Source organism: Theropithecus gelada, chromosome 10, assembly GCF_003255815.1.
Source record: "Theropithecus gelada isolate Dixy chromosome 10, Tgel_1.0, whole genome shotgun sequence".
Lineage (NCBI taxonomy): Eukaryota > Metazoa > Chordata > Mammalia > Primates > Cercopithecidae > Theropithecus > Theropithecus gelada.
The window spans coordinates 92049679-92062267 of record NC_037678.1 but is presented as its reverse complement, the minus strand read 5'-3'; the positions used below and the strand labels follow the sequence as shown (position 1 = coordinate 92062267).

At 39.1% G+C, this 12589-nt stretch overlaps 1 protein-coding gene across 1 annotated transcript in view; it reads left to right on the top strand.

Moving 5' to 3' along the window:
- Positions 1-12589, top strand: part of RALGAPA2 (Ral GTPase activating protein catalytic alpha subunit 2) — a 321348-nt gene that overhangs the window by 55069 nt on the left and 253690 nt on the right. Inside the window, exon 4 of the mRNA XM_025399680.1 lies at positions 4362-4419. Within this exon, the coding sequence (XP_025255465.1) occupies positions 4362-4419 (58 nt within the window). The remainder of the gene's footprint in view (positions 1-4361; positions 4420-12589) is intronic.

The following is a 12589-nucleotide window of genomic DNA, read 5'->3' as shown; positions in this document are numbered from 1 at the left end:
CCAATATGTATTTTGGAAAACTAAAAAGCATGATTTTCACTGCCAAATTAGTTTCCTGACTAAATTAAAGATCTGAAGAACAGTGGGTATGTCAAGCATTCATCTAATCTAAGATCTATTCTGAATCTTTACTTTTCTCAGCATTTCCTATATGAAATGTTTAAATTAAGTGGCAAGATGGGATCAGAATATGATCCTGGGATGTAGCTGGGCTGCCAGGTCCCTTAAAGGAGAATGCGTGAGATAATAGGACACCAAGTTACTGCTGTGCCATTTGCCCAGGCAGAGTGAATGCATGGAAGGAAGCACAGAAGGGATGGGGAGAGCTCAGTGGGACCAGGCTTCCATCAACGTGAGGTAGGAGCCAGCTGTTGAGAAACTGCCAGTAGAGAGGCCATGTCTCTCAAGTAGGGGGCCCATCTCTTAGAACTTCAGCTTTCTAATGTGATGAGAATATTCTTATTAATAATTTGAAGATTATTGTGGCACACATAGAGATGGGCTGTACACATTCCCCTTCAAGAAACAATGTGCTGCCCAGCTACAAGGGTGGCGTTAGCGGATGGCTTCCAGCTCTTCAGACCTTCGACTTTCCATTCTTGGTCATACTCTTTGCATCATGGCCCCAGGCGAGTAACTGCCAGAGGCAGTAGTACAAGGGCCTTGCCATTTCTGGTCACACTGGGCTCCTTTCATCTTTGCTCCGGAGCTTCCACTAGGTTGGCAGAGATTCGTCAACTCTGCCTCATGGTCTGAGGCTCCCATGTCCAATCTTGCTGCCATCTTTTCTCTTTCACAGGTGTTAGTCCTCAGTAGACCATTTGTACTCCTAACTCCTCCATTGCAGCATGTTTTCCGGAAAACTCACCTTGCCATTATCATTAATTTTTTTTTTTTTTTATCAAAGAGACCAAATTGGGGTCTATAGTAAATTTTTCTTTTAAGAGAAAGTTTGAGTTAAAGAACCAGAGGATCTAACTTAGATGCAGGTGCAGGCTTGTCTTCATCTCTTGAGTCTGGTGATCCCCAGGCCATCTCCAGATTATGTCTATTTGTGGCCCTAGAGTTGCTCATTTGGCCTGGCAGCCTAACTCCTGGGACCCTCGTTCTTATTCTCAGTTCCAGAGTCTTTGCATTTCTTGTTCTAACCTCTTTGCTTGTGATTTTTTCCTGTGGGTTGTAACCCAGCTCTGTGGGTTCTTGATCCTATGTGCTCATGGGGATATTTGAGTTTAGGTTCTGTTGGTAAGACAGTGCTCATGTGGGTTCTTATTAAGATATTCTGTAGAGAGCTGTTTTACTTATTCTGATTCCCTTTTAATGTCATGTAACTTGACATAACAACCCAGTTTTTATATTTAGCTACTTTTTTGTGTTATTCATCTAAAATTAATGTTAGAGCATATTGCAAGGGGAAGACTTATTTTGATTTTTTCCCCCTGAAACAGCCAGTTTACTTCTGTACAATTTATAAATGGATCTGTTATGCCTGGCATTTGGTGTCTGGCTTACAAAGGTTGTATGTTCTCAAGGCAAGAGATTAACACTGAACTCACTTGATTTAATATTGAAATCATTTTGTTATGTGACGTTAATTTTACCACATTTTCTAATATGTTTAACTTTTTAGAACTAGTTGTGCATATAAATACTCTTAAATATTTCTAATCTTTATAATAAATAAGCATACAGATAGCTGGCATATCAACGATTTCTCCTTGGATTCGAGCACATTAGCCTCTGGTTTCTGCTTTACCTTCATTTTACCTTCTTAGGAGAGCTCCCTCAGCTCACAGATACCTCCAGAGCTTCATCGTGTCTTATTTTAAACTCTCTCAAAAGAGAGCTCTCATATGCACACAGCTTCAGCCGCTGCTCGTACCTGTTACCATCCAAATCCTGCCTCTGTACTCCAGACCCATTTACACATTTGCCTAGAAGAACATCTCCAGTAAGGTCATCCATTGACACCTCAAAATGGCAGGATGTCCAGAATCAAACTTGACAGCTTATTTGCCTCGGGTCTAAGATTGGATCTGGATTTGATCTCTTGGATAAAAGTGTTGCCATCTACTAAGCCACTGGGAGCCATGGAGACCTCCATTTACTACAGCCCCTCTACCCACTTATCCTGACAATTTTATCTCCTGCATATCAGTATTATATGTTCTCTTTACCTGGTCGACCTTGGTCCAGGCCTTCTTATTTCTCCTCTGAAATGCTACCATTGCCTCTCTTCAGTGATTGTGTCTGCCTCCCCTCTCAGCTGCCTCCAGTTCGCCTCCAGCTGGAACCCATTTAGGGACCACACTGCTCCCATGAGGACATTAAGCCCCCAGGCTTGCCTGCCTCTCCAGGCCCATCTCCTCCCCTTCTCCCTGCCTACCAGCCAAACTGACCCTCCTGCTGCTGTGGTTCCTGTAAGGCACCAACCTGTCTTTGCCTTCTAGCATTCTCCCATGGTCTTTCTTCTGTCCCTATCCACTAGGCTAATTTAATTCATCTTCTAAGTCTCAGCTCAAGTGTCCTCATTTCCAGGAAGCATTCCATGAAGCCCCTGCTGAGGTGAAGCTCTTTCCCCCTTACTTCTGTAATGTTTCCTGCAAACGTCTGTCAGGGTTTTTTTGTTTTTTGTTTTTTTTTGCTAAATGATACTCTTTTCTTTATCATCTCTCTTGCCCACTATTCATGAAATCTTGGAAGGATTACATATTTTATTTATATTTATTTTATTTTTCAAGAATGAAGTCTTGTCTGGTGTGTAGGGATTTTTCACTCAGTGGGATTTGGAATGTGTGTGGGTGTGTTTGAGTGTTTGTCAGAATTATCATGTAGTAACATTATATATGAGATACCTTTCAGAATTATGGGCTTGAAAGATAAGGTGACTTGAATAGATTTTCTCAAAAGAATACGTACATATATTTGGCCAACAAGTTTATGAAAAAATGTTTGACATCACTAATCATCAGGAAAATGCAAATTAAGATCACAGTGATATATCATCTCACACCTGTTAGAATTACTGTTATCAAAAAGATGACGGGTAACAAGTGTTGGCGAGGGTGTAGAGACAAGAAAACGCTGGTATACTGTTGGTGGGAGTGTAAATTAGTGCGGCCATTGTGGAGAATAGTATGGAAGTTCCTCAAAAAAACTAGAAATGAAATTGCCATACGCCCCAGCAATCCCATTTCTGGCTTTATGTCCCAAGGAATTGAAATCAGTATGCAGAAGAGATATCTGCACTTCCATGTTTATTGCAGCATTATTCACAGTAGTTGAGATATAGAAACAACCTAAGTGTCCATCAGTGAATGAATCGATATAGAAAATGTGGTATGAATACACAGTGAAATACTATTCAGCCTCATAAAAGGAAATGCTGTGATTTGTGACAACATGGTTGAACCTGGAGGACATTGTTGCCAAGTCAAATAAGCCAGGCACAGAAAGTTACTGCATAGGGCTGGGCATGGTGGCTCATGCCTGTAATCCAAGCACTTTGGGAGGCTGAGGTGGGTGAATCACCCGAGGTCAGGAGTTTGAGACCAGCCTGGCCAACATGGTGAAACCCCTGTCTCTACTAAAAATGCAAACATTAGCTGGGCATAGTGGCAGGCACCTGTAATCCCAGCTACTTTGGAGACTCAGGCAGGAGAATCACTTGAACCATGGAGACGGAGGTTGCAGTGAGCTGAAATCACACCAGTGTGCTCCAGCCTGGGCGACAGAGTGAGACTTTGTCTCAAAGGAAAAAAAGAGTGCCTGATCTCATGTATATGGAATCTACAAAAGTCAAATTTGTAAAAGTTTGGGGATATTCTTAACTATAATTCTAAAACTTATTAGTTTTTTTGGCCATTAATTTCATGAAATTCTTGCCACTGATTTCATTTTCTTGTCTCACTGAGTTGTTTACAGTCTCATTCTCTTTGTTTTCACTTTTCTTCCCAATCCTGTTCTTTGTCCAGAGACTAATAGTGATCATAATGAAAATGGGAAGGCGATGGTGAAAAAGAAGAAACCTGGGGAATCTGTCATTTGGGAAATTATTATTTTAATATTTAAGAAATAGTTAATTAAGATAAAAATAGCATTTTAGGTTTTTTTCTTGTTTTCTTTTGGAGGGAATTAAATTTGGGACAGTAATCTCTTTAAAACATTCAGGTAAGCAAGCTTGCCTGGGGCAAGTGAAAGAAACGATCCCATAGGAATACAGCATAAAGTGCAATATGTATGTTATTATAAATAGTTTCCTTTCCCTCTTCTAGAACTTATCTATAGTGAGTAATATGGGCCTGTCATGAAAATGTGTAATTTCATTTGTTGTTTATTTTCTTTATATCTTTTTTTAATAGAAAATACTGCAGTTTCTACCTGAACGAATTTTCTTTCGATGGCATTACCAGAGTATAGGTAAGAACAATTAAAAATTTTTTAGTAATATGAATTTCTTCCAGTTGAATTTTCAGTAATTTTTATATAATTGATATCATCAAGGTAGCTTATAGAAAGGAATATTAATAAGGGCATGGTATTATGGTAATGAAAACCAAGACAAGTTCAACCCTGACTCTGGAGATAAATATGTCTATCTCTTCCTCTGTGTGCTCCTTAAGAGTGTAGTTCATAGGCCAGCAGCATAAGCCTCGCCCAGAAGCTTGTTAGAGATGCAGAATCTCAGGCCCCAGCCAGACCTCCTGAATCACGGTAGTGTGTATTTTTTTTTTTTTTTTTTTTTGAGATGGAGTCTTGTTCTGTTGCCCGGGCTGGAGTGCAGTGGCGCGATCTCAGCTTATGGCAACCTCTGCCTCCTGGGTTCAAGTGATTCTCCTGCCTCAGCCTCCCGAGTAGCTGGGATTACAGGCGTGCACCACCATGCCTGGCTTTTTTTTTTTTTTTGTATTTTTAGTAGAGATGGGTTTCACCATGTTGGCCAGGCTGGTCTTGAACTCCTGGCCTTAAGCGATCCACCCGCCTCCGCTTCCCAAAGTGCTGGGATTACAGGTGTAAGCCACCATGCCCAGCCAAGAGAATTCTTGTTCTTTAAGCCTGTATCATTGACTGAAAATTATTCTCTTTGAATGCTTTACGATGTGGCATTGAGAGGAAACTTGAAATAAAGCAAGTTACTACGGCTGCCTTTTCTGTCCAGTTTTTAACATCTAACATCTCATCTCACTTGAATATACACAGCACAGCTGGAGGAATTCTGTGAAATCAATTGTGAATTCTGCCTTCTGTTTTAAGCAGTGTCTCCTTCAATCTCCTGCCATACAAGAGTCTAGCATTTCCTACAAGTTTTCTTACTTACCAGATGTTTGTATTTGTGGAGAGTGTGACCTTATGATGGAATCTAACTCTGTTTGATCATTCATTCATTCAAATATTTATTGAGGGAGAGACATTTGTGTGCAAAGTTCTGGAACAGAAACTAAGAATATATCACCATTCTTGTATTGTATAGGCCTTTTGCTCAGTCAGGGAATATATGAGAAAAAATAATTACAGCAAAATTGCCTCTATGAAAGAAGTATGATGATAGCGAAAAAGAAAAGTTGAATAATTCTGTTCAGAGGAATTGAGGAAGGCTTCAAGAGAGGTAACTTTGATCTGAGCCTTGAAAGATGAACAGGTGCAGCGTGGAAAGGGTTTTCTGAGTGGGAGATCAATATGTACAAAGTTGTGGAACCTGAAAGAATGCAGCATGGTTAGTGGATATTCCAAAATTCCAAATCCTAAATTTCATTTAGGATTATTTATGTGAAAATGGAATTGACTCTTATAGAAACTAAATTATTTGAAGTTATATGTTCTTAATTTAAATAAAGTATATATGTCAATTGAACCAAATGTATAAATCATTAAGATAGTGCCTTTATCTTTAACTATTTCAAATACACAAATAAAGTTTTCCTTTAGATTTTAGAGAGTTGTCCATCGCATTTCTGCTTAATTGAGACTTTCAGCTTGTGTTTTTAAATTAAAGTGAAAATAAAAATTTAAATGTAAGATGTAATCTAAAGAGACATCATGGGGATTTGTGGTGCTCTGTGGTACCATAGGAATGGCTGACAATGAGAAATAACTGCATGCAGTATTTTTTATCTGTGCTACATATAATCCTTCTTCAATTTTGTTTATATCATTTGTATGAAAACTATGCTCATTTTCTTTAGATAGCACTTTAGAATGTCTGAAGATTAGTAGGCTCTTCTCAGCATGAATAAATTTATTGGGACTATGTGTGAAAGTTAATTTGCATTTGTGTTGTGAAACTTTATGTGTCTAGTAGGCAGTGTGTAGTATTATTTTAATTCTGCCTAATACCACATAAACTGGTTAAAATTGCTGGTACAAGTAGCTTTTTACCCAGTTTGGCAGCATCTTAGCAAGAACAATGACTGGAGACCTCAGACTCCTCAGTTGAGACTGCCAAATACTGAGTTTCCTGAGCCATCTAATAGCAGTATGTGTTGTTTATCTGGTGTGCAGAACAAGTTGTTGCTATAAAGTGGTCAGAATGAATAGTATTTCAGAATGCTGAAATATGAGCATTTGCATGTAAAATTATGCATGTTTATTACTGATGCTTATATACTTAGAGTCAAACAGGCTCTTTTCAGACAAATAATTTTTGCATGATAATCATATTGGGTGGAAATGGGTGTTGACACAGGTCCACATCTCCTATACAGTGATCTTTACTAGATGTGCTTTGGAATCAGGCATTTTCAGATTTTAGAATGGCAATGTGGTGCATTGATGTACAATGAAGCAAATAAGTTAGAACATCAAGACAATCTTAACATAACACTTCCAGTGGTCTGGGCAGCACCTTCTCCCCGCCACCCCAACTATGTAAGTTACTATTTCTATAGCTTAAGATAAGAATATGTACCATTAATGGAATATCTACACATAAGATAGCCTTATTTGAGGCGTTGCCAGCATATGAATTCAGATTAGGTTCTGTCCATTAATGACTTACACAGAAGAACTTCAGTTTTCCTATAATCTTTTGGATTTTGAAATGGTCCATAAGAGATTATGGATTTGTAATTATATACATATATACCTCACTGTACCTATTGAATTATTTCCAGTTTATTTGGATTTTTAAGACTGTTACCATTAGTCAGTCCAGGTCTTTACTGAGTTGTTGTAGAAACTTAGAAACTATAGGAAAATACCAGGTATCAAAGGAAAGGAATGTGCTTTAAATATGTCCTCAGCATTGGCATCCTGGACTTTTACAAAACCTCTGAGTCTTGGGCAAGGAGGGGCCTTCTCACCAGCCAGTGCCTGACATTGTAGGTAGCAATATTCCTTACCTACTAGGAAGAACACTCCTATACTAATGTCTTACTAGTTAAATGTTATTGCAGCTGGTGGGGGACAAGATATTCTGAAATGTTGGGTTAAAACCTTGAAGTCATGGTTATACACAACTGATGCAGTATGCTTCTTGTCCCACACTGCATATGACAGTGTCACTAAGCAGAGAAACTTAAAATAAGGGCAACTGCTATATTCTATGAGTCTCAAAAGCCGAGAAGGAAGAAAATAATTTGAAACATCAACCACCACAGTGCTTGAAGTCTGTTTCTTATCATGTCGTCTTATTTTTGTCTGTAGAAAACAGAGACATTCTATTTCTCTTAAAACTGCTTTTAGAGGGAAGGGATACTCTGTGGTTTCTCTTTGTTTTGGTTTTTAATGGCTGGCTCCTTGCTTTAAATCATTGAATGAGGAAACATTTGAACTCGTAAGTTTTGCAATGTGAAATGAACACGGGTTCATTATTCCAAGCATCTGGAGGTATTTCTTCAAGTGATGTTTGGAGAGCAAGATGACCAGGGAAGTGGATGGCACAATACTCACGAGCTCTGCATTGTATGCTAATATACAACTTAACTATTTGTAAAGTTCCATTACTGACTACAAAAGAAAAAAATTGTTTATCCAATTTTTTCTGAAGTCATTTTTAGGCCAGTAAATCATGGTGGGTAAAGGTGACTGCTTGACATCTCATCTCTGGGCAATAATTAGAACTGATGCAGAGTGAGGCAATGGCAAAGAATGGCACTGGCAGCAAACCGGGGATATTTGGTACAAGGGCAGGCTGTGCGTTGTCAACAGAGGACTTAAGTTATATGTGTGTTCACTTTAAGAAGGCTTACTGCTCTGGAGCCTCTAGAAAGCAAGTTTCCTATCTCATTCAGTGTGTAGTGCTATGCCTGAACTCAATAATTATTTGTCAGGTAGGTAAAAGGATGTATTTTGTATTAGAGATGTTTTATATAAAAATGTTAAGAATGAATTTTTATATAAAAAATGTTAAAAAGGTTTAAAGGGGTGGGGCTCGATTACTGGAAATTTCACATGTGTGCAATACCTCATATGTTTTTTTATGAGTCATTATTAAATCTAGTTTGTTCACCTAGGTTTTTTATATACATAGTGTAAAAACCAAAGGCCTAACTAAGCTGAAAATTTGTTTTTTACTTTTTAAGTGTATTCCAGGTTTTGTGCCTGGGACTAACCAGTGGCCCCACATTGCCTGGGATGTGAACATAGGCTCTGACCAGTCTCATTTCTCAAGGTCCCTACTGCCCACTGGGTCCTAACCTTTCCTTGGGAGCCTGAGTCTGGCAGCTTTCCCTGGTGCCCTCATTCAGACCATACCATAGCTCACTCTTCCTGAGAGAGCGGGGTTTCCCTATGCACTTCACACAGGACTCCCTCTGAAGTGCATCACAGCCAGGCTGGGTGAAATCAGGGACCCCACGTGCCTCCATGTTCACCAGGAGATGTCTGGAACTAATGCCCCTGGTAGCATGGGGGCCGACTCACTTGGTGTTTTTCCATGCCCTCTCAGGGTGCTTTTACCATTATTGCTCTGTGCTTCTTCCCCTCCCAGGCACTTCTTTGTGTTTTGCCCTCTGGGGGTCCTCTTCTTGCTTTAAACAATAGCCCTAAAGCCTCAGCCTCTTTCTTTCACCTCCCTGACCACCTGAAACCTGACTTTTGTCTGAAGCTCCTCTGTCTCCCTCAGGAGTCGGGGTGAGATCATGGTCTTTCTTTTCTCCCATGCCAATTCCAGACATTAGCCACCATCTCCTCTGTGGAAACCTCTGTCCTTTTTACATGCCACCTTCTACCTCCTGGTTGCTGCCATGTCTTTTGACCTCCTGCTCACTTGCCTTCCCCCCACATCCCCCGTGGCTTTGTTCTCTCCTAGCCCTTTTCCTTCATGCCAAGTTACCCATCAGCCCCCACCCCTAATCCTATGTGCCTCTGTGGCTTCAGACCCTGATCTCTGTCTGACCACGTCCTCCATTCTCCTGATATTTGACCCAATCACTTCCAGGTCGGCTGATCTTTTTTATGTATTTATGGGGGGTGGTTAACAATTTATACACAGTAAATTATTTATATTTAAAATGCACATTTTGATAAGTTTTGACATAGGTGTACACATACGAAATCATTACTACCATCAAGATAATGAACATAGGTACTACCCCCAAAAGTTTCCTCATCCCCCTTGGTAATCCCGCTCTCCCATCTTTTCTCACCTCATCCCTAGGCAACCTCTGATCTGCTTTTCTGGCCCTTGTAGACTAGCTTGCGTTTTCTAGAGCCTTACATAAGTAGAATCATGAAGCATGTACTCTTCTTTGTTTGGCTTTTTTCACTTGGCATAATTATTTTAGGGTTTATTTACATATTTCATGAATTAATAGTTCATTCCTTCTTATTTCTGAGTAGTACAGTATTCCATTGTGTGGATATACCGTAATTCCATAATTTATTCACTTATTGATGGTCATTTGGATTGGTTCTAGCATCTGGGGCTATTACAAATAAAGCTACTATAAATATTTATACTCAAGTCTTTGTGTGAACATATGGTTTCCTGTCTCTTGGGAGTGGAATGGCTGAACCATGTAACAGTGTATGTTTAACTACTAGACTGTTTTCCAAAGTGGTTGTACCATTTTATGTTCCTACTAGCAGCGTAAGAGTTCCACTTACTCCATGTTCTCTTCAACATTTGTTATGGTCAGTCTTTTTATTTTAATGATAGTGTTATCTCATTGACTAATAATCTTAAGCATCTTTTTATGTGCTTATTTGCTATTTCTTTGTCTTCTTTGGTGAAGTTCAAATCTATTGCCCGTTAAAAAAAATCTCCGATAGATGCCTTGGAAATATTTTCTCTCCATTTCTGGCTTGTCTTTTCATTCTCTTAATAGCGTCTTTGGAAAAGTTGAAGCTTTTAATTTTGAAGAAATCCAGTTAATCAATTTTTTCTTTTATGGATTATGCTTTTGGTGTCATGTGTAACAAATGTTTGCCTAACTCAAAGTCACAAAGATCTTCTGTGTTTTCATATAGCAGTTCTATAGTTTAGATCTTTGATCCATTTTGAGCTAATTTATGTTAATTTCAAATGTTTAGTGGAATGCTGTTTCCTCATGCTTAGTGTGGATCTTGTAGTGCCAAGAAGTTCTCTGTTCCTATTCCACTGGCCTCTTCTAGCAGGCTTGGCATACTAGCAACCAGAGGGAGTTTCCTTCTTTCTCGCTTCTTGTTTGATGCTGGTGGTGTATTGCATTGTGTGTAATTTGGTTTGAAGCGTGATATTGAGAAGGAGGTTTTAAAAAATTAAAACTACATAAGAAAAAAATTTATAATGTTAAAGTTTTAGGTTAGAAATATCTGTATGATCTCCTGGCCTTGAAAATATTATTAAAAGATTGTTAAAAGATTGTTACTTGGTCCAAGAGAAATTGTCAAATGTGACAATTCTTACCAATTTAAAGTGAGAAGCAAAGAAATAGATTTTGAAAATATCATTGATGAATTTGCTTTCTTCAGAGCCAGGAAAGTAATATAATACATTCTTTGTTATAAATAAAATATTTAAACTAATGCTATGAGTTTTAATACACCCAATTTTACATTTTTCAGCTACTTTAATGTTCTGTAAAAGAAAAAAAAATACATAGAAACATGCATACAGAAGTATACCCTTTTTCTTTTCCCTCAGGTTCCCTAAAAATTTAATATTGTTCATTATGGATTCTTTTCATTTTTAAAATGCAATTTTTAAAAACCATTGCATGAAAGTACTTATCTTGATTACTGAGTTTTTTGGTATCCCTTAAATTTTGTTCAGGGTCTACACTCTTCTCTCACTAGTCCCAACCCTGACATTTTTACTGCCTCTTCAAAAGTAGTAAGACTTACATTTAAAGGATATTTATGGTTAAAATGTAGTAAAAGCCAATAGAAATTAGAAATTCATAGAATCAGCCCAAGTAATTAGATCTTATTTACTTATTTATTCTTTCAGTTATTCCCATGGTCAATAAAGTGGCAACCAGTAGGGTTGATGAGGCATAGAAGAGGTGGGGTGGGTATAATTATAGCTTGGATAAGAAGTTTAAAAATCCACACAGGCGGCCGGGCGCGGTGGCTCAAGCCTGTATTCCCAGCACTTTGGGAGGCCGAGACGGGTGGATCACGAGGTCAGGAGATCGAGACCATCCTGACTAACACGGTGAAACCCCGTCTCTACTACAAAAACACAAAAAAACTAGCCGGGCGAGGTGGTGGGTGCCTGTAGTCCCAGCTACTCAGGAGGCTGAGGCAGGAGAATGGTGTAAACCTGGGAGGCGGAGCTTGCAGTGAGCTGAGATCCAGCCACTGCACTCCAGCCCCGGCGACAGAGCGAGACTCCATCTCCAAAAAAAAAAAAAAAAAAAAAAAAAATCCACACAGGCATGACATATATAGAGGAACTTAAAAATTAAAACAAAATGAGAAATGACTTGATAATGTTAAAGAAGAAGTATCTTTGTGAACTTAAGGCCTTAAAAAATACCTACAGAGGGCTGGGTGCAGTGGCTCACACCTGTAATCCCAGGACTTTTGGAGGCCGAGGTGGTCAGATCACCATATGGTGAAACCCCGTCTCTGCTAAAATGCAAAAAATTAGCCAGGCATGGTGGCGCATGCCTGTAGTCTCAGCTACTCAGGAGGCTGAGGAATGAGAATCACTTGAGCCCCAGAGGTGGAGGTTGCAGTGAGCTGAGATCGCACCACTGCACTCCAGCTTTGGCTACAGAGTGAGACTGCATCTCTAAACAAAACAAAACAAAACAAAACAAAACAAAACAAAACAAAACAGAAAAACCCTACAGAGGCCAAGCAAGGTTCTCAGGTACTTATCACCAGTCCTCAAGCTCTGTGCCCCCACTGCACAAGTTTTTCTTGCTGATACATATATTTTTTTAATTAGAAAAGAGTTCCTTAGAGAATAGCTGATAGCCTGTCTTGCATGAAAAATGTACTTACCACATACCAGGCACTGTTCTGTGCATTCGTATATATTAACTCGTTTAAATCTCACTGTCAGTTGTCTGATAGATACTGTTGTCACCCCATTTTACAGATGAGAAAACTCAGGCATAGTGAGATGAAGTTACTAACTTAGGTTACACAGTTAATAAATGCAGAACTTACATTTGAACCCGAGCAGTCTAGCTTCTGAATCTGGCTTATAACTCCTAAG